A 19,285-nucleotide genomic window follows, 5' to 3' on the forward strand; every position below is an offset into this window, starting at 1 on the left:
CCAGAAACCAGGAGCCATCTTTGATGCTTGTTAATGGCTGCCCCCGTTGTCATCTCCCTCCCCTTTATCCTGGCCAGCCCCTGCCTGGGTCACGGCAGCTGGAAGAACGTTAGGGAACTTCAGCTCCCAGCTCTCAGTTCCTTTTTGTCATCTCTCTGCAGCCGTGTCCCCACCTCTTTGGAGCGCTAGTATGTGAAAATAGACTCCCGTTTCTGATTGTTCCTGGGGTACAGGGACTTCCCTTACATCTCAGTGCGGGGAAAATCTGTTCTTGCCTGATTGTGCCTCCTGTGCCAGCCATGCTCCTGAAGATCCCCGCTCTCCACCCACAATCCAGGGATGGCTGGAGCAGCACCCACCATCACCCCCGGGGTGAACAGGAGCGTTTCTTATTTGGTTAAGCCCTGGGCACTTAGGTTCACAAATCTCTTGTCCCCAAACCTCTTTTTAAGGCCCCTGCTCTACCCAGCCCCCCTCCTGGGCTGGAGTTGCTCTTCAACAAAAGACAGCCTCAGCCGAGGCCATGTTTGGATACATGCCCCACCTGATGGGTCAGGCATCCTGGCTTCAGCCTCCAATCCCTCTAACCCACTGCAGCCCATTCTGCTGCCTCTGCCAGTTTGTTCCAACTGCTGGGAAACAGCTCCTTCTAGAGTCTGTGGGTGAGCCCTCTCTGGTCCACAGTGTAACACAGAAGAGACCGACATTTAGAGGAAACTCGATCGACCTCCTGGTCAGTGGGCCTCCTGTAACTGGGAGGTGGACAGTCCCTATTGTCCCCCGGCTGTCTTCACAGTATTGAACGTGGTGAGGACTGGACGCTCTGATGGCGCCCCTCCTCCACTCCAAGCGGCTGGGAGTCAGGGCCACACCCACACCGAGGACCTCAATCTCACAGGTCGGCCATAAAGGCCCACAGGGTCTGTGCCAGCTCTGGTCACCAGCAGCCGAGACAGGGTGGTGCGAGCTGGGGCAGTGGGGCCAGCTGGCTAGGAGGTAACGCCCTCTCCCTCTCTCCTGGGACTCAGTACAAGCAGGTGGAGCAGTACATGTCCTTCCACAAGCTCCCGCCCGACACCCGGCAGCGCATCCACGACTACTACGAGCACCGCTACCAGGGCAAGATGTTCGACGAGGAGAGCATCCTGGGCGAGCTGAGCGAGCCGCTGCGGGAGGTGAGCTTTGTGGCTGCCGGCCTGGGAGGGGGTCCAGGCCTTCCTGCTGGGCGGCTCCCCTCACCTCCACCTCCCTTTCTCAATCCACCCTGTCTGGGGAGCAGGAGATCATCAACTTTAACTGCCGAAAGCTGGTGGCCTCCATGCCGCTGTTTGCCAACGCGGACCCCAACTTTGTGACCTCCATGCTGACCAAGCTGCGCTTCGAGGTCTTCCAGCCGGGGGACTACATCATCCGCGAAGGCACCATCGGCAAGAAGATGTACTTCATCCAGCACGGGGTGGTCAGCGTGCTCACCAAGGGCAACAAGGAGACCAAGCTGGCAGATGGCTCCTATTTTGGAGGTGAGGCAGCCAAGGGGCCCTGGGGGGACAGGGCAATGGGCTGGAGAGACACCGAGGATGACATCGCAGACCCTCACGCCACTGCCTGGAGGTGGATGTCCGTGGTCCCAGAGACAGGAAAGACAGTCTGTCACCCATTTGGTTGGGGGCTGGCATCCCCGATGCGGTCACGGCCTATGGGTGGGGCCTTGTGAGCCTGTCCAGCTTCTGTCCCAGACAGCGGGGCCCCAGGTCAGGGTGGGGTGGGGGATCCTTTGGAGTCTGCCGGGGACCCCACCACCACACCCCCTCCCCCCCCATGACTCCTGCCGTCCTGGCAGAGATCTGCCTGCTGACGCGGGGCCGGCGCACAGCCAGCGTGAGGGCTGACACCTACTGCCGCCTCTACTCGCTGAGCGTGGACAACTTCAACGAGGTCCTGGAGGAGTACCCCATGATGCGGCGGGCCTTCGAGACGGTGGCGCTGGACCGCCTGGACCGCATCGGTGAGGCGGCCCGGCGGGAGGAGGGTGGGAGGGCGGATTTCCCCCGCCGCACAGGCCGGGCGGGCTCCCCTCTCCTCCGACCCTACCCTGAGCTCCTGCTCTTGTTCTGTGGCCCAGGCAAGAAGAACTCCATCCTCCTCCACAAAGTGCAGCACGACCTCAACTCAGGCGTCTTCAACTACCAGGAGAACGAGATCATCCAGCAGATCGTGCAGCACGACCGGGAGATGGCGCACTGCGCCCACCGCGTCCAGGCCGCCGCCTCTGCCACGCCGACCCCCACGCCCGTCATCTGGACCCCGCTGATCCAGGCGCCGCTGCAGGCCGCCGCCGCCACCACCTCCGTGGCCATCGCGCTCACCCACCACCCGCGACTGCCCGCCGCCATCTTCCGGCCTCCCCCGGGGCCCGGGCTGGGCGGCCTCGGGGCCGGGCAGACGCCCCGGCACCTGAAGCGGCTGCAGTCCCTGATCCCGTCGGCGCTGGGCTCCGCCTCGCCCGCCAGCAGCCCGTCGCAGGTGGACACGCCGTCTTCCTCCTCCTTCCACATCCAACAGCTGGCTGGATTCTCTGCACCCGCCGGACTGAGCCCGCTCCTGCCCTCGTCCAGCTCTTCCCCGCCGCCTGGGGTCGGCAGCTCCTCCTCGGCACCCACGCCATCCGCCGCGGCTGCGGCCGCCGCCCCAGCTGGGTTTGGCCACTTCCACAAGGCGCTGGGAGGCTCCCTGTCCTCCTCGGACTCTCCCCTGCTCACCCCGCTGCAGCCGGGCGCCCGCTCCCCGCAGGCCAACCAGCTGGCGCCCCCGCTGCCCGGGGCCCGGGGCGGCCTGGGACTGGCGGAGCACTTCCTGCCGCCCCCAGCCTCGGCCAGGTCCCCGTCGTCCAGCCCCGGGCAGCTGGGCCAGCCTCCCGGGGAGCTGTCCCCGGGTCTGGCCGCCGGCCCACCAAGTACGCCAGACACACCCCCGCGGCAGCCTGAGCGGCTGTCCTTTGCGGCAGGGGCCTCAGGGGGGGCCTCTCCTGTAGCCTTTACCCCCCGAGGAGGTCTCAGCCCCCCTGGCCACAGCCCAGGTCCTCCAAGAACTTTCCCAAGTGCCCCTCCCCGGGCCTCCGGCTCCCACGGTTCCTTGCTCCTGCCTCCGGCATCCAGCCCCCCGCCACCCCAAGTCCCCCAGCGCCGGGGCACCCCGCCCCTCACCCCGGGCCGCCTCACCCAGGACCTCAAGCTCATCTCAGCCTCCCAGCCGGCCCTACCCCAGGACGGGGCACAGACTCTCCGCAGAGCCTCCCCGCACTCCTCTGGGGAGTCCGTGGCTGCCTTCCCGCTCTTTCCCAGAGGCGGGGCCGGCAGCGGGGGCAGCGGGGGCCTCGGTCTCCCCGGGAGGCCCTATGGTGCCGTCCCTGGCCAGCACGTCACTCTGCCTCGGAAGACATCCTCAGGTTCTTTGCCACCCCCTCTTTCTTTATTTGGGGCAAGAGCCACCTCTTCTGGGGGGCCCCCTCTGACTGCTGCTCCCCAGAGGGAACCTGGGGCCAGGTCTGAGCCAGTGCGCTCCAAACTGCCCTCCAATCTATGAGCTGCGCTCCCTCCCTCCCTCCTTCTCTCCTCTTTTTCTCCTTTCTTCCTTCAGGTTTAACTGTGATTAGGAGATATACCAATAACAATAATAATTACCATTAAAAAACCCACACCAGAAAAACAAAAGACAGCAGAAAATAACCAGGTATTCTTAGAGCTATAGAATTTTGGTCACTTGCTTTTATAGACTATTTTAATACTCAGCACTAGAGGGAGGGGGGAGGGGAGGGGAGCAGGCAGGGCCCAAATGCAAAAGTGAGAGGAAGGCAGGTGGGTTCTCTGGGGCTTGGCAAGGGTGGGGGTGACCCATGTTTGGGGTTCCTAGAGCAGACTTGTCATTGTATTCATTTTAGGGCAATAGCCACCACGGGGCCCTTAGCTGTGAACCTGGAGCCCCACTCTGCTGGGGGTCATTTCATTCCTCCAGGAAGGGCTGCCCTTGGGTTTGTTCCTGGGGAGCCACAGTCGCCTGAGTCCTTGGGACAAACGGGCCAGGGCCCTGAGAGTCTTGCATTTTTTCTACTGCAAACTTAGCAAGATATGTATATGAATATGTATATGTATATATATGTAAGATGTGTATATGTATAGTTATGTAGTGCTCTGTAGAGCCATGTAGATAGCCACTCACACGTGTGCACATGTGTGTGCAATCTAGTTTAACCCCATGTTAAACACCCCCATGCCAGGTCACCCTACATCCAGCAACCTGCCTTGGCCCGCAGGCTGGGCACCACAGGGCCTGGGGAGAAGTATTCTCTCCAGTCCTCAGGGAAGAGGACCCCCCCCCCCCGGGCCTCTCAGCAGGTCCCCTCTCTCCCCATCTCTGGTCTCAAATCCAGTCCCAGCCCGACCTCCCACGTGGAAGCAGAAGACTCCAGGCCGTGCCTCTCCTTTCCTGTAGGGCCTCAAGCACATCCCATCACCTCTGTGGCCCTCAGTTTTCCCATCTGTACAGGGGGAGGTGAGGGAAGCTTCTATTTATCGAGTCTGCTCTGTGCCAAGCACTGGTTTAGCACTTTACACACGTTAACTTCTTCAATTTTACAAAGGCCAGGAGGTGTAGTTACTTTGATTCTTCCCATTTCACAGATAAGGAAACCAAGTTTTGGTAATTATTCCAGAATCACATAACTACAAGTGGCAGAGCTGGGACTGATCTGAAATTGTAATCCAGGCCTACCTGAGGCCAAAGCCGATGTTCCTCTCATTAGAAAATTGTGTTGAGAGGGGCTGAATTCGACAGACCAGATTTTAGAGGTAATCAGACCTGACTTCGAATCCCAGACCTGCCACTTCTTAGCTGTGTGACCTTGGGCAAGTTAGCTGAGCTTTCTGAGTCTGTTTCCCCATTTGTAAAATGGGAATACTTATGGTACCACCTCACAGGACCTATGAGGACCAGATAAGAAAAGTAGTACGTGTGAAATGCCCAGCCCAGCGCCTTGCACATACCATAGTAGGTGCTCAGTAAATCATGTTTCTTCTGCCCCCTTCTGATGTGCCCAGCGCATTGCCCCAGCGAGCTATGGTGAGAGCCTGGGGAGCTTTGGCTGCGGGCTCCAGGGCTTATGATCTCAGGACACAGGAGGTGGCTGGAACTTTCTAAGGGCCTAAGGAAGGTGTGTGGCCAGTGGTGGGCTTGAGCCAGGCCTCCAGGTGTGGGAAGAGTTGGAGGGAAGGAAGGAGGGAGGGAGGCAGGGGGTCGGATGGAGTGCACAGTGGGGACATGACTGAGGTGGATGTGGAGTTGTGGAGTCAGGGGCTTTGGGAAGAGATCCAGAGGCTGGATGGTCAGAGGGAAGGCCTTAGATGACAGGCTAAGGGGACTGACCTTGATTCTGAAGGCAACTAGGAGCCAGAAGCAGGTCCAGAGTGGGGGCCATTGTGAAAGCAGCTCAGACACCTGCCAGAGCCAAGGCCAGTGGTCTGCCCACTGCCTAAAGGGCAGGAGGAGGTTAGGCTGCCAAGACCTGATTAATGAGGAGGGCTGGTACTGCCTTGTCCATCTAGAACCCTCCTCCATACTCTTAAGCCGGAATGTTGACAAGATCAGGTGTTGTCCTGGGATGTGGACAAAATTTCTCCATAGATGGGTCACAGGGAGTGTGAGGCAATAATCCAGGGAAGAAGAGAGTGAAGGATCCTGGGATCTTAGGGAGAGACGAGGAGCCACCTGGCCTTGGTCTCTACTGGGCAGGAGAAGCCCCCTTGGGCCCAGGGAGTTCTCAGAGCTGGAAGTAGCAGTACACTCAACTTGAGTTCTGCACCCACCTCTGCCCCCCAAGGAAGGCAGCAGGACTTGATCCAAACTCAGTCTAGTCCTGCAGGGGGCAGGGGCGGGGAGGGAATAGGAGTTGGGTGGAGGGTCCAGGCCCATGAGTAGTGGGGACCTTCCCTTGCCATCAGGGCTTGTCCTCACCACCCTCTACACACACACGCACACACGCATGCACACACACACACACACACACACACACACACACACACACACACACACACGAGTTTATAAAAAGCTCTGACTCAGCCCAGCCACTCCAGAGACTGGGAAAGCCAGGTCCGGTCAGTGGGCCCTGCCATCCCCAATCCCCCACAAGCAATTTTCAAATCTTCCATTTTTAAAACAGAAAACGGTAAATGCGCCAAGTTGTATATTTTATTTAAATAAAAAAATTCCAGTAGATGCTGCCTTCTTCTAGGGCCCAGGGATTGGGATGGGGGGAATTCGGAAGCCTCAGGAGCCAGGCCGTGGAGGGCAGTGGGACGTGGTCCCTAGAGCGCGGGGCGCTTGTGTGCACAAGCCTGTGCCCCCAGGAGCAGGGAGGCAAAGCTGCAAGGGAGTGCGAGGTCTGGCTGTGGACAGAAGCTCGCACTGTGGGCGGGGCTGACGAGAGTCATTAAGGAGGAGGGTGAGAAAGAGAGTATGTGTCCTTTGTCTGCTAGTGTAGGTGCAAGACCCTGACTCAGGTCCTTCCTACCGCAGCTGTGGGGCTGCAGAGTCCCTGGGACTCCTTGGTGCTCCCTGAAGGAGGAGCGTAGTCAGTGTGCGTGTGAACTGCAGTTGGATACTGAAGAGGGAGATGCCCTCTTAGCTTGATTAGATGGGCCCTCAGAAGATGAAGGGTGGCTGGGGGACAAAAGGTGACCAGGCTGGGGGGCGGATGTCATGGCCAGGACAAAAGGTTGCTTTTCAGAGCGGCCATAGAGGGGCCACAGCCCATGGGCTCCTGCTGGGGTTGGGGAATCTGAGAGGCCTCACTGTTAGGAGGTGTGGCACCTACTCCCCACTGCGGTAGGAGGGGTAAGCCTGACCCCCCAGACCCTCTGCAAAGCCTTCAGATGGCCGCCTCCCCCACCCCTGGCCACAGAGGGTCCCCGAGGGCCCTTGGAGCTGGACCTCGCCATGTAGGAGAGAGGCAGTGATCCTCCGCTGGAAAAGCGACGTCCCAGGGGCTCCCAGCGTGGCGCAAAGATTGCTGTGTAGCCCGCCCTCCGGAGGGGAAAGTCCTCAGAAAAGGGCAGGGAACCCGTCCCCATCCCCATCCCCATCACTGATTGCTTAGTCGATGCTGTTGCCACGGTAACCGGCCTGGGAGTCCCGTTGCTAAGGAGGCAGCTCAGCAGGCCCTGCGTCCCCATGACAACTGCCCCCTGCGGCCCAGGCAGCGGTGGGTCCTCGGGGACGTGCAGGGGGAGGGCACGGCAGGATGCAGGCCTGGCCTCTGGGTCTATGGGGAGGACTTTGTGGACAGACAGCAACTGGGGGGTGGGAGGGATTAGCTGCGGGCCCAGCCAAACGGCAAGGGGTAGATCCAGGAGACTCACCCCCACCGACCCTACGCTGGATCCACCCCAGGCCCACACAGGACCTTGTTCCTCCACTGGGGCCTGGAGCAACACCAGTCACTATCTTCTCTGTTCCCTGACTTCAAAAGGTCAGCAGTCTGCTTAGTAAGCACCTACTGTGTGCTAGGCACTTGGTGCTTTCCTGTTCTCTTATTCCATCCTCACAACAACCCTAAGGGGGTAAGAATTAGCCTCAATTACAGTGAGCCAAAGGGCACCGACTCAAACCTTGTCCCTCCCATTGGTGGTACGTACCAAGGGCTGGGTGGTAGGAGCAGTCTGTCTGTGCAGGCAAGAAAAGGTGCATAGTCTGTAGAGAATTTAAAAACAAGAATAAAAATGACTAAAAGTGGTTTGCTTCCTCTTATCTTTCACCATCACCAGCTACCAGCGATTCTGAACAGTCAGTGATAAAATACTCCTCCCCACCATGGCAGACAGCCAGCCCCCCCTAGAAATGCCACCGAACCCCCTGCTTTGACTCCAGCGAAAACCTGCCATGCTTAACAGTTGCCAGCACCGGGGGAAGGTCTGAAGGCATCCCCTCTGCCCTAGTAGGGCTAAACCAGATTGGGATTTTTAAAAGAACATTTAGAAGTTTCATAAAATCCCTCCCTTGACTCCATGTCTCTTCCCAGCTGCCGCTCCCATCTTCTCAGCCAAACTTCTTGAGATTTGTCTGGACTCCCCACCCTCATTTCCCTTCCTCTGACTCACATCTTCTTCCACTGCAATCTGGCTCCCACCTCTTCTACACAGAACAGCTGGGTCCTCCATGGCCCTCACTGTGAAATCCAGGGCGGATTCCTCGGCTTTGTCCTGCTGCCCTCCCAGCAGCGTGCGGCCTGCTGACCAGCCCTCCCCAGCTTTCAGGACCTGCTCTCCTCTCGCTGCTCTGCCTTTCTGTTCAGCCTCAGCCTCAGAAGTAAGGGTTCTTTCTCCTGAGGCTCAGTGCTTCTGGGCCCCTGGCTGTGACCCCCATCTTCTCACTCCACATGTGCTTCCTGGAAGCCTCACCTGTGCCCATGGCTTCCCCAGATTTCCCCCTCAGTTCAGGCCCCCACATCCCCTGAGCTTCAGCCTGGGTGTCTGCTGCTGCTGCCCCCAAGCGGTTCCTCACCCTTTTCTGGTCAACCATGGTCCTTTTACTCTTTCTTGAGTTTGCAGCTCCCAGTGCATTACAGAGTGAGTCCTCTCCAACCCGGCCCTCCCCCTGCTGATTTTGCATTTTCAGTCTTCTCTTGAGGGTGGAATATTTCATACACACAGAAGAAGATACAGATAAACACGATAAATACTTAATATTAAAAATGTGATAAACAGCCATGCACCAATCACTTGGTTTAAAAAATAGAACATAAGGCATACCTTTGAAGGCATCTGCTGGTCCCCATCTGTATCCCTCTCTCGCTCTCCAAGAGAAACCACTCAGCTGAACTTTAATTTTAGCACCGTTACTTCTCATGATACTTTTTACTACAGAAATAAAATGTCTCCAAACAACGTGTTCAGTTGTGTACCAAGGTGGAAGGGTGGGGATTGGAAGTAGTTGTCTTTGTGGGGAGGAGAGTTTTGTCCACAGTATTGCTCAGAATTGCTGATGCACGGGGATGAGCAGCAGCAGATTGAGTTAGTCCGTTTTATTATTGTTTTAAATTTCTTTACAAATAACGTACCTTTTCATTGACTGCACCGGGGTGGGCCATACCTCTTCCACTTTCATATACCACTGAATGTATTGTAAATTTTCAAACTTTATGTAAGTGGCATCCTGCTGTATGTATTCTTTAGTAATCTGCTTTTTTTTCATTCAGTCCTGTAATTTTGAGAGCTTGTTGATGCATGGAGCATAGTGTACTCATCTTTACTGCTGTATAGCATTCTGGTATCTGAATACGCCACCACTGACATATGTGTTCTTCGGGAGACAGATATTTCAGTCATTTCCAGTTCTCACTATTCCAGACACTGTTGCTACAGACGTTCTTGTTTGTGGCTCCTGGTACAGATGTGTCAGAGCATGTAAGCTCCGCATCTAGGAGTGGAAGAACTAAGTCATAGGGTGACTTAATCTTCACTTAACAAGATAATGCGAAGCCGTTTTAACTAGTTCTAACAATTTACACTCCCACCTGCAGGGCATGAGAGTTACTCTTAATCCACATTCTTGCCAATGATTACAATCATCAGACTTTCTTATTTTTCCCAGTCTAGTGATATCTAATTGTGTTTTAATGTGCAAATCCCTAATTACTAGTAAGGCTGAATTTTTTTTGCATATTCATTTGCCATTTATGTTTCCTCTTCTGAGCAATATTTTTTCATGTATTTCGCCTGATTTCCTGTTTTTGTCTTTTTGTTGATTCGTAAGAGTTTTACACACATACATCTATTTGTTCATTGTATGTGTTGTAAATATCTTCTTCCAGTGTATGGCTTATATTTTCTTTCTTTTTTTTGGTGTTCTTTGATGAATAGAAGTTTTACATTTTAATGAGATCAAGATTAGTGATTTTTTAAAAAAAAGTCTATACTTCCTTAGTGTCTTTTTTGCTGGTTTAAGAAACCTATCTTCCTCTGTTGTTTTAAAGATATTCTTCTATATTAATTTTTAAACCTGTGAAGCGTTGCTTTTCACGTTTACTTAACCTACTTGACCTAGACTTTGGGTATGATGTCAGGACATGGTTCAATTTCATTTTTGCCCCATATGGACAACCAATTGTTCCTACCAATTTACAATGTTACTTATATATCACATCTGGGTCTATGTCAAAGCTCTCTATTCAGTACCATTAGCTTGTCTATCCTTGTTCAAACTGTCTTAGCTACTGTGGCTTTATAAAGTGTGTAGATCTTAGTAGAGCCACCTTCTTCTTCTTAAGGCGTATCTTGGCTACTCTAGTCCCTTTGTGCTACCATATACTTTGTACAATCAGTTTGTTAAGATGCATGAAGAACTCAGTGGACTTCTGCTTTGAAATTACATGAACGTTATTATTAAAATTTGTATTCCTATGGATGAATGGGGTACAACTCTCCCCACATTTGGGTCTTCTTTAATGTTTCTTTTGTATTAGGGCAATTAGCACTAGTGACCCCAACAGAAAAAGCCCAAAATTTCAACGGTTTAACACAATGAAGATTTATTCCAGCTCAGGTAAATTCCCCTGCAGGCCAGGCAACCACTATCCTTATTGATACCAACTTGATCCTGTGGTCTCCAAGATCACGTGGAAGAAGAAGAGAGAACTGGAAGAGATGACGGATTCTGAACTACTTCTCTCCGGCCGTGACACACCTCACTTCCTCTCATGCTCGGTCATCGCCCGGCCACAACGTAACTGCAAAGGAGGCTGCTCTATATGGGGGGAGCACATGGAATATTTGCTGGGCATTAACTGTCTCTGCCAAATCTTTCACATGGCTTTATAGTTTTCTTCATGAAGGTTTGTGCATTTTGTTAGATTTATTCCTAGTACCTTTTATTTTTGTTGCCATTGCTAATGTATCTATTTATATTTAACAAAAGTCACCACTTTTCAGTGTACAGGTCATTGGGTTTTGACAAGTTTACTCAGTCCTTAGAACCACTTCAACAGTTAAGATAATGAACATTTCCGTCACTCCTCCAAATTCTCTCCCGTCCCTTTGCAGTCAGTCTCCTACTCCTGACTCCTGGCAATCTGCTTTCTGTCACTAAAGTTTTGCCTTTTTTAGAATTTCATATAAATGGAATCATAAAGTATGTCATCTCTTGTGTCTGGTTTCTTTCATTCAGTCTAAAGCCTTTAAGGCCTGTCCATGTGGTTGTGTGTATTGTGGAGCAACCTTCCCTGGCACAAATATGCCAGGATTTGTTTATTCCTTTACCCACTGGTGAACAGTTGGGTTGTTTCCAGTTGGGCTATTAAGAATAAAGCTCCTATGAACATGCACGTTCAAGTCTTCACGTGTACATGGATTTTCATTTTTCCCTAGTGGCACTGTTGGGTCATTTGGTAAGTATACGTTTAAACTTTGTAAGACACCACCAGATTACCTTCCAGCGCTGGAATACTGCTTTGCATTCCCACCAGCAACTGCATGAGAGTTCCAGTTACTGCAGATCTTTGCAATACTTGATCTTGTCTTTTATTTTTACCATTCAAGATGGTGTGTTATGTTAACTCCTGGTTTTAATTTCCATTTCCATAATGACTAAAGATGCTGAGCAGCTTTTTTGAGCGTTTGTTTGCTATCTATATGTGTTCTTTGGTAAAGTGACTGTTCAAATCTTTACCCATTTGTTTTCACTGGGGCATTTGTTTCTTATTATCAAATTATAAATAATATATTCAGGATACAAGTCCTTTATAAGATATATGTTTTGCAGATATTTTCTCCCAGTTTATGGCTTGCCTTTTCATTTTCTTAACCATGTGTTTCAAAGAGTAAATATTTTTAATTTTGATGATGTTCATCTTATCAAACTTTTCTTTTATAATTAGTGTCTTTTGACAAGTGAATTAAAAGGGTACACTAAAAAATATTTACTTAACACAAAAGAACGCAGTAACAAATTAACAGAGGGACAAAAAATAAATACCTATAGAAAACAAATAACAAATTAACATAAAATGTAAACAGATTAAGCACTCAAAAGGCAGAAATTGGCAGGATGGATTTAAAAAACGATATAAGTTTGAGATATATATCTCTCTCAAAATTATATTACATAGTTTTAATATATAAATACATAATTATAAATATATTAACATTAGTCATTAATATATTAATGAGAATGCTATTTGTTGATATATTAATATATATTATATATTTTATATGTATTATATATATAATCCAGTTATGTACTGTTTATAACAGACACACTTGATATTCAAAGACACAATAGGTTGAAAGAATGTGATAAGATGTATCATATAAACATCAGCCAGAAGACAGCTGGAGTGGCTATACTAATATCAGACAAAGTAGACTTTAAAACAAAATTGTTGCTGAAGACAAAGGCTATTTTAAGATGATAAAAGGATCAATCTGTCAAGAAGAATTAACAATTATAAACATATATACACCTAACAGCAGAGCCCCAAAATTCATGAAGCAAACCTGACAAAATGGAAGGGAGAAATAAATAGTTCAGCAGTAATAGCTGTAGACTTCAATACCCCATTTTCAATAATGGATAGAAGAACTGGATAGAAGACCAGCAAGGAAATAGAAAATCTGAACAATATAAACTAACAGGCATCTAGAACTCTCCACCTAATGACAGCAAAACTCATACTCTTCTCAAGTGCACATGAAATATTTTCCAGGGTAGACTATGTGTTAAGCTACAAAACAAGCCTCAGTAAATTTAAAAGGATTGAAATCATACAACATGTGTTCTCTGACCATCATACAATGGTGTTAGAAACCAACAACAGAGGGAAATTTGGAAAATTCACAAATATATGGAAATTAACACACTTCTACAGAACAAGTGGGTCAAAGAAGAAAGCACAAAAAATATTAGAAAGTAAATTCAGATGAATAGAAACAAAAACACAACATACCAAAACTTAGGGGGTGCAGCAAAAGCAGTGCTCAGAGAGAATTTTATAGCGGGAAGCTCCTATATTTAAAAAAAGACCTTAAATCAATAACCTAAACATTCACCTTAAGAAACTAGGAAAAGAAGAGCAAACTAAGCAAAGCAAGCAGAAGGAAGGACTTCATAAAGATTAAAGCAGAAATAAATGAAATAGGTAATAGAAAGACAACACAGAAAATCAGCAAAATCAAAAGTTGGTTCTTTGAAAAGATGAACAAAATTGACAAATTTTGACAATTTGACCATTGACCCTCTTGGAGACAGTAAGGCAACTGAGTACATTTCCAAAAATGATGTAACAGAAATATGTACTCTCTTTGCAAAACACACATGCTTTTGTATAAGGTGGATGGACACAGTATTAAAGTGCTGTCAAAACTCTTAGCTAGAAGAACATTCTTCCCCCTGGTAATTATGACTCTGGGATAGAATTGCTGTTACCGAACCAAAATTTGGGTCCGCTCACCCACAGCATGCAGTAAAGCCAATCTACAGGCACTAGGTTGTGGTGAAGGAAAGTGTAGCATTTACGGTAAGGTGCTGTACAAGGAGTCCGGGACAGTTAGTGCTCAAAAAGCCCGAACTCCCTGATGACTTTCAGCAAAGCATTTAGCATCCCAGCGTATGTGATCAGCTCATGTACAATCCTCTAACTGGTTGATCGTGAGGTAACAGGGTGGTGTCACAGGGGTTAACATCAGTCCTTAGGTGCTAGTAGGTCTGGGGTCTACCGTGCTCCTGGTCATCAAGTAGTTAATTTCTTCCATTTGGTGGGAGTTTTAGCATCTGTGAAACAACTCAGGAAATGTGCATCAGATACTGTCATCTAGGTACTTCAGAGAGGAGTTAAAGCAGAGGATATGGGGTAAGGGTCTGCCCCACAGGGAAGGCCCCATAGGGTCCCGCTCGGTTACCTTGCCATTTTGAAACTTCCCAAGTAACAAATTTTTTGATTTCTGTGAACTTGAAATTGCAGTTTCTCTGATCTGACAGTCCATAAAAAAGATCTGAATAAGTGTTTCAAGGAAAGTTTTCCTTGAATATTTATGCAAATATTTCAATGTTACCTCATTTGGGGGACATCAAATTAACTCTGTTAATTCTTTTTTTTTTTAATAAATTTATTTATTTATTGTCTGCATTGGGTCTTCGTTGCTGGGTGCAGGCTTTCTCTAGTTGCGGCAAGCAGGGGCTACTCTTCGTTGTGGTACGTGGGCTTCTCATTGCGGTGGCTTCTCGTTGCAGAGCATGGGCTCTAGGCGCGTGGGCTTCAGTAGTTGTGGCTTGCAGGCTCTAGAGCGCAGGCTCAGTAGTTGTGGCGCATGAGCTTAGTTGCTCTGCGACATGTGGGATCTTCCTGGACCAGGGCTCGAACCCGTGCCCCTGCATTGGCAGGTGGATTCTTAACCGCTGTGCCACCAGGGAAGTCCAACTCTGTTAATTCTTTATCGAAGAAAATAAACTTGCTACTTGCACACACACACACACACACACACACACACACACACACACACACATAAAGAGAGAGCTTGACTGCCAAAAACCAAAGGACAGAGATAGAGAAGACTCAAAGTACCAGCAGGAATGAAAGATGGAATATTACTATTAACCTTTAAGAAGTGAAAAGGGACATAAGGGAACTCTATGAACAACAGTACACCAACAAATCAGATAACCTAGATAAAATGGACAAATTCTTAGAAACACACGAACTGCCAAAACTGAATCAAGGAGAAACAGAGAATCTGAACAGACCTATAACAGGTGGAGAGATTCAATTCAGAATAAACTTCCCATAAAGAAAAGCCCAGGACCAGATGGCCTCATTGGTGAATTCCATCAAATGTTTAGAACCACAAACACCAATCCTTCACAAACTCTCCCAAAACGTAGAAAAGGAGGGAAAACTTTCTTTACTCGATGAAGCCAGTATTACACGGATACCAAAACCAGCTAAAAAAGTACAAAAGAAGAAGACTACAGACTGATATCCCTTATGAATATAGACACAAAAATCTTCAACAAATTCTCAAGGGAGGTGAGGAGTTCTACATATTTTTAAAATACAGCAGTGCCAGTCAGGCTTCCTTGGTTTCGTTTCCTGACAGGTGGATTTCTCCTGGGCCACCCTCTCACAAGTTTCCCTTCCAGGTCCCAGGGCTCCTCTCCCTGCTTCCAGGTTCCTGGTATTAGGCTTTTCCCCAGGGAAGCACTAGCTTCCCTTTTTGTTTGCCACTTGGGTTGTTTCTTGTCCTCTGTTGGGGAAATTCCTTACTTTCTTTTGAGCAAATAACTTACAAGTCTTTCTGTTGTAATTTCACCAGTATCTGAATCTTTCCTGCTTTTCAGATCTAGTGCAAGCAGTGCTGGAAGAAACTCTGTTTCCTTTCTCTAGTGAATTCCCCACCATTCTCACAGGTACTTACTCTGTGACTGGCAGAGGCTGCAGTCATGGTTGGAAGTTCCTTCCTCACTTTGCCAGATCACTTGGTCAGGTCTCCTAGCACTTTTCATGCTGGATGGTAGTTTCTGTCTGTTAAACGTCTGTGTCCTCCTCTAGACTGTGAACACATCAATAGAGACAGTCGTACTCATTCCGCATCCTCAGTGCCTGGCATGCAGTCAGCCTTCGGGAACCTTTGTGAAACCATGAATGATATCCAGCTTCTAGGGTGAGGAACTGGCCCTAGAAGCTGACTGGCCCGTAATATTCCTTCTCTCACACCACCCACCCACCCACATGGAGATCCATTTGGCTTTAGTTCCAGCCAGGTTCCCTCCTGTGTGTTGGTCTAGAATGTTCATCAGCTGGTTCTCTTGCCATTTCCTAGGCAACTTTGTCTATGGGAGGCTGATCCATCATTCTGCCTTCGAGAATAGATCCAGCTCTTCCTGTCCGCTTACAGAAAGCTGCCCAGAATTCTCAGCTGGGGTTTGAGTTTATGGAAAAAACTCATCTTATTCTGAACTCACTAGGACTGACCCCCACCTGTGGCACCTGGCCAACCAAATGCAGCTCGACTGGGCCCAGCATTACCCTTGCGGTGTCCCAGGGATTTGGGGGAGCACAGCAGCAGCTCTGTGCATCCTCCATATCCTGGGGCCCCGGCACTTAATCCAGTGACAGGAGGCCTAGCACAGTCCTGGAAACCCCAGCGCCATGCAGGATGGCTGGGATCTGTTCTCAAGGTATCTGATGCCCATGTGAAGCGGGTTAGCTTCCTACCTCTGCACTGGCCTCCTCCTCCCTCCAGATAGAAAGCCTCATTAATTCCTAGACTCAGCTCAGCCTTACCTCTGCTGCAAAACCTTTCCGAGTACATGCTCTCAGGAAGGATTAGGATTTTGTCAAATTCCCCCAGCACTGGGCCACAGTGACTGCAAGTCCATCTTCCTCATCTGTCAAGTTCGTTGAGTCAACACCTCTAATGTGCTAGGTACTGGGATGGAGAATACAAAAACAAGCATGATTGCTTTCCTTAAGGAGTTCACAGTGTATTAGAAGAGACAGAGGACAGGAACAGGAACCATCAGGTTCAGCGGACTGAACGGTTAGGCTGGGTGTTTAAAGATAAATAGAAATTTACAAGGCAGAGAAAGCCAGTACTGAGGGTAGGGGGTAGGGAGATAATTTGAGGCAAAGGGAATAGTACAGAGGTCAGACTGCATGGCTTACTCTGTAAGTGCAAATTGGTCTGTATTGCTAGGGCCAAATTTGGATCAAAGGGCAGAAAGTGGCAAATAAAAGCCAAGAGGTAGACAGGGCCACACTGGATTCTATTTTGCGGGGCACGTGAGAGGGGAGCCATGGCACGATGTTGAGCAGGGGAGAGAGGCCAGATTTGAGTTAGAAAAATCAAATCAGGCCACGCTGAACCGCAGCCATGGAGCACACACCTCCCGATCCCGAGCGGCTTCTGCAGCCTGAGCCCCTAGAGCTGGGCCACCCCGACACTGGGCTGGAGTCTGTGGTCAGTGAGGAAGCGGAGGGGGCCCGGGACGAGGGCCCCGGGGACGGCACAATGACAGAAAATAATTTTTGGTTGAAGAAGCTAGAAATTAATGTTTCAGAAGCAGAAAAGCAAACTGGAAGAAATGCCATGAACTTGCAAGAAACATATACTGCTTACCTCATTGAAACAAGGTCAGTTGAACATATTGATGGTCAGGGTGTCCTAACAGACTCACTATGGAGGCGGCAGAGTGAATTTGAGTTGTTGAGAAACTACCTTTTAGTTTACTATCCACATATTGTTGTGCCACCTCTACCAGAAGAAAGAGCAGAATTTGTTTGGCATAAACTCTCTGCTGACAACACGGACTAGGATTTCATGGAAAGACGACGAAGTGGTTTAGAAAACTTCTTCTTGAGAGTTGCTTCATATCCCGTCCTCTGTAGAGACAAAATCTTCTATTTGTTTTTAACACAGGCAGGTAACTGGGAGGAGACTGTGAATGAAACAGGATTTCAGCTGAAGGCAGACTGCAGGTTAAAAGCGCTTAATGCAACATTCGGAGTGAAAAACCCAGGCAAGAGATTTACCGAACTAAAACACTACAGTGATGAACTACACTCTGTCATCGCATATCTTCTTCGAGTCAGAGCGAGAGTAGCAGATCGACTGTACGGTGTATATAAAGTACATGGGAATTACGGGCGAGTTTTCAGTGAGTGGAGAGCCATAGAAAAAAGAAATGGGTGATGGACTGCAGAGTACTGATCATCATAGGGATGTGTATGCATCTTCTACTGACGATATTTTGGAAGATGAAGAACATTATGCAGATCAGTTAAAGGAGTATCTTTTTTTATGCAGAAGCCATGCATAAAATGCGGGCTGTGTGCAGGAAACATGAACTTATGCAGTATGACTCGGAGATGGCTGCTCAGGACTTAGCATCCAAGAAGCAGCAGTGTGAGGAACTGGCAACTGGGACCCTGAGAACATTTTCTTTGAAGGGAATGACTACCCAGCTCTTTGGTCATGAAACTCCAGAGCAGAGAGATGCCAGAATAAAGGTGCTAGAAGAACAAATAAATGAAGGAGAACAACAACTTAACTCTAAAAATCTGGAAGGCAGAGAATTTGTCAGAAATGCTTGGGCTGATATTGAACGCTTCAAAGAACAAAAGAACCGTGATTTAAAGGAGGCCCTCGTAAGCTATGCAGTCCTGCAGATCAGTATGTGCAAAAAGGGAATTCAAGTTTGGACCAATGCTAAGGAATGCTTTAGCAAGATGTAATCCTGTGAAATGAGTTTCTCTTCAGTCAAAGTGCCCCAAAACAGAAACACAAGTAAATAAAAAAATTTAAGTTCCTACCAGTATACGCAAAAAATATATAATAATTGAGTAAATTCAGCTTTAATTTGATTGTTGTGTTAATACAGCATGAAAGGATGGATTTGAATGAAGATTAAATATTACAATTTGAGGTTTTGGGGACTGGTGCTGATTCTGAAACATTAATTAGATAGAATATACCAAAAAATTGTCAGGCTTCTGAACCAATGACTGAATATCAAGATGTTAGGTAATTTTTAGATGTTCATTTTAGTGCCCACTGTTTCAGATCTGCTTATGTAGGGAGTTTTTTCCTAAGGTTGAATTCTTATCTTTATTTGGTAAGATCCACTAGTCTGTTATAGGGGGGTTAATTTTTCTTGCCTTATAGTTGAGCTGTTTGGTTTGACAAAGCTCAGCAGAAACTTAGTGTGACATCTAAGAATTTCTCCCACATTCTTTAATGCCCCCAAACATTGCATACACTAGAAAACGCCTTCAATGTGTGTTTTACCAGAATTTTGATACTGGTCAAAAATTTTACACTGCCAACAAAGAAGACTCAACTTCTCAGATATATAGTGAAATGCATTGTTGTGATCTAGGAATTGGTGTATAGTAAGTTTTAATTGAGTATGTTACATACAAGCATTAAATTCTCAGATAATTCTTAACCTCCGTGATGAGCCTAAATTTACTCTGCCTGGCTCTCTACACATGGCATTTCAGGGTACAAGGTGTAGCATTTCAATGTATAAGATATACGTAGCGAACATACGTGTTAGTATCTTCGTTATTAACATCCTTTTTTATTGCTTGGCTTTAATTTTTGCAAAGATAAATTATATTGCTTTTGTGTGTTTGTGGTATATGTTCAGAAGCTAAGCCATCGTTGGTATTTTGCTAGCTTTGCAGAACCCTACCTGTGTACTCATTATTACTAATTATGTAAAAACAGATTTCCAGTACCGTTCA

General features: G+C 48.5%; 1 protein-coding gene and 1 pseudogene across 1 annotated transcript in view; both read left to right on the forward strand.

The window, feature by feature from the left end:
• HCN4 (hyperpolarization activated cyclic nucleotide gated potassium channel 4) overlaps positions 1–3,673 on the forward strand; it is a 41,149-nt gene extending 37,476 nt beyond the window's left edge. Inside the window, exons 5-8 of the mRNA XM_059915464.1 lie at positions 1,029–1,175; positions 1,280–1,520; positions 1,841–2,005; positions 2,123–3,673. Coding sequence (XP_059771447.1) covers positions 1,029–1,175; positions 1,280–1,520; positions 1,841–2,005; positions 2,123–3,582 — 2,013 coding nt within the window. The 3' untranslated portion in view covers positions 3,583–3,673. The remainder of the gene's footprint in view (positions 1–1,028; positions 1,176–1,279; positions 1,521–1,840; positions 2,006–2,122) is intronic.
• Positions 3,674–16,910: 13,237 nt separating this feature from the next.
• LOC132360396 (sorting nexin-4-like) lies at positions 16,911–18,348 on the forward strand (annotated as a pseudogene).
• Positions 18,349–19,285: the final 937 nt, after the last annotated feature.

Source organism: Balaenoptera ricei, chromosome 2, assembly GCF_028023285.1.
Source record: "Balaenoptera ricei isolate mBalRic1 chromosome 2, mBalRic1.hap2, whole genome shotgun sequence".
Taxonomy (NCBI): Eukaryota; Metazoa; Chordata; class Mammalia; order Artiodactyla; family Balaenopteridae; genus Balaenoptera; species Balaenoptera ricei.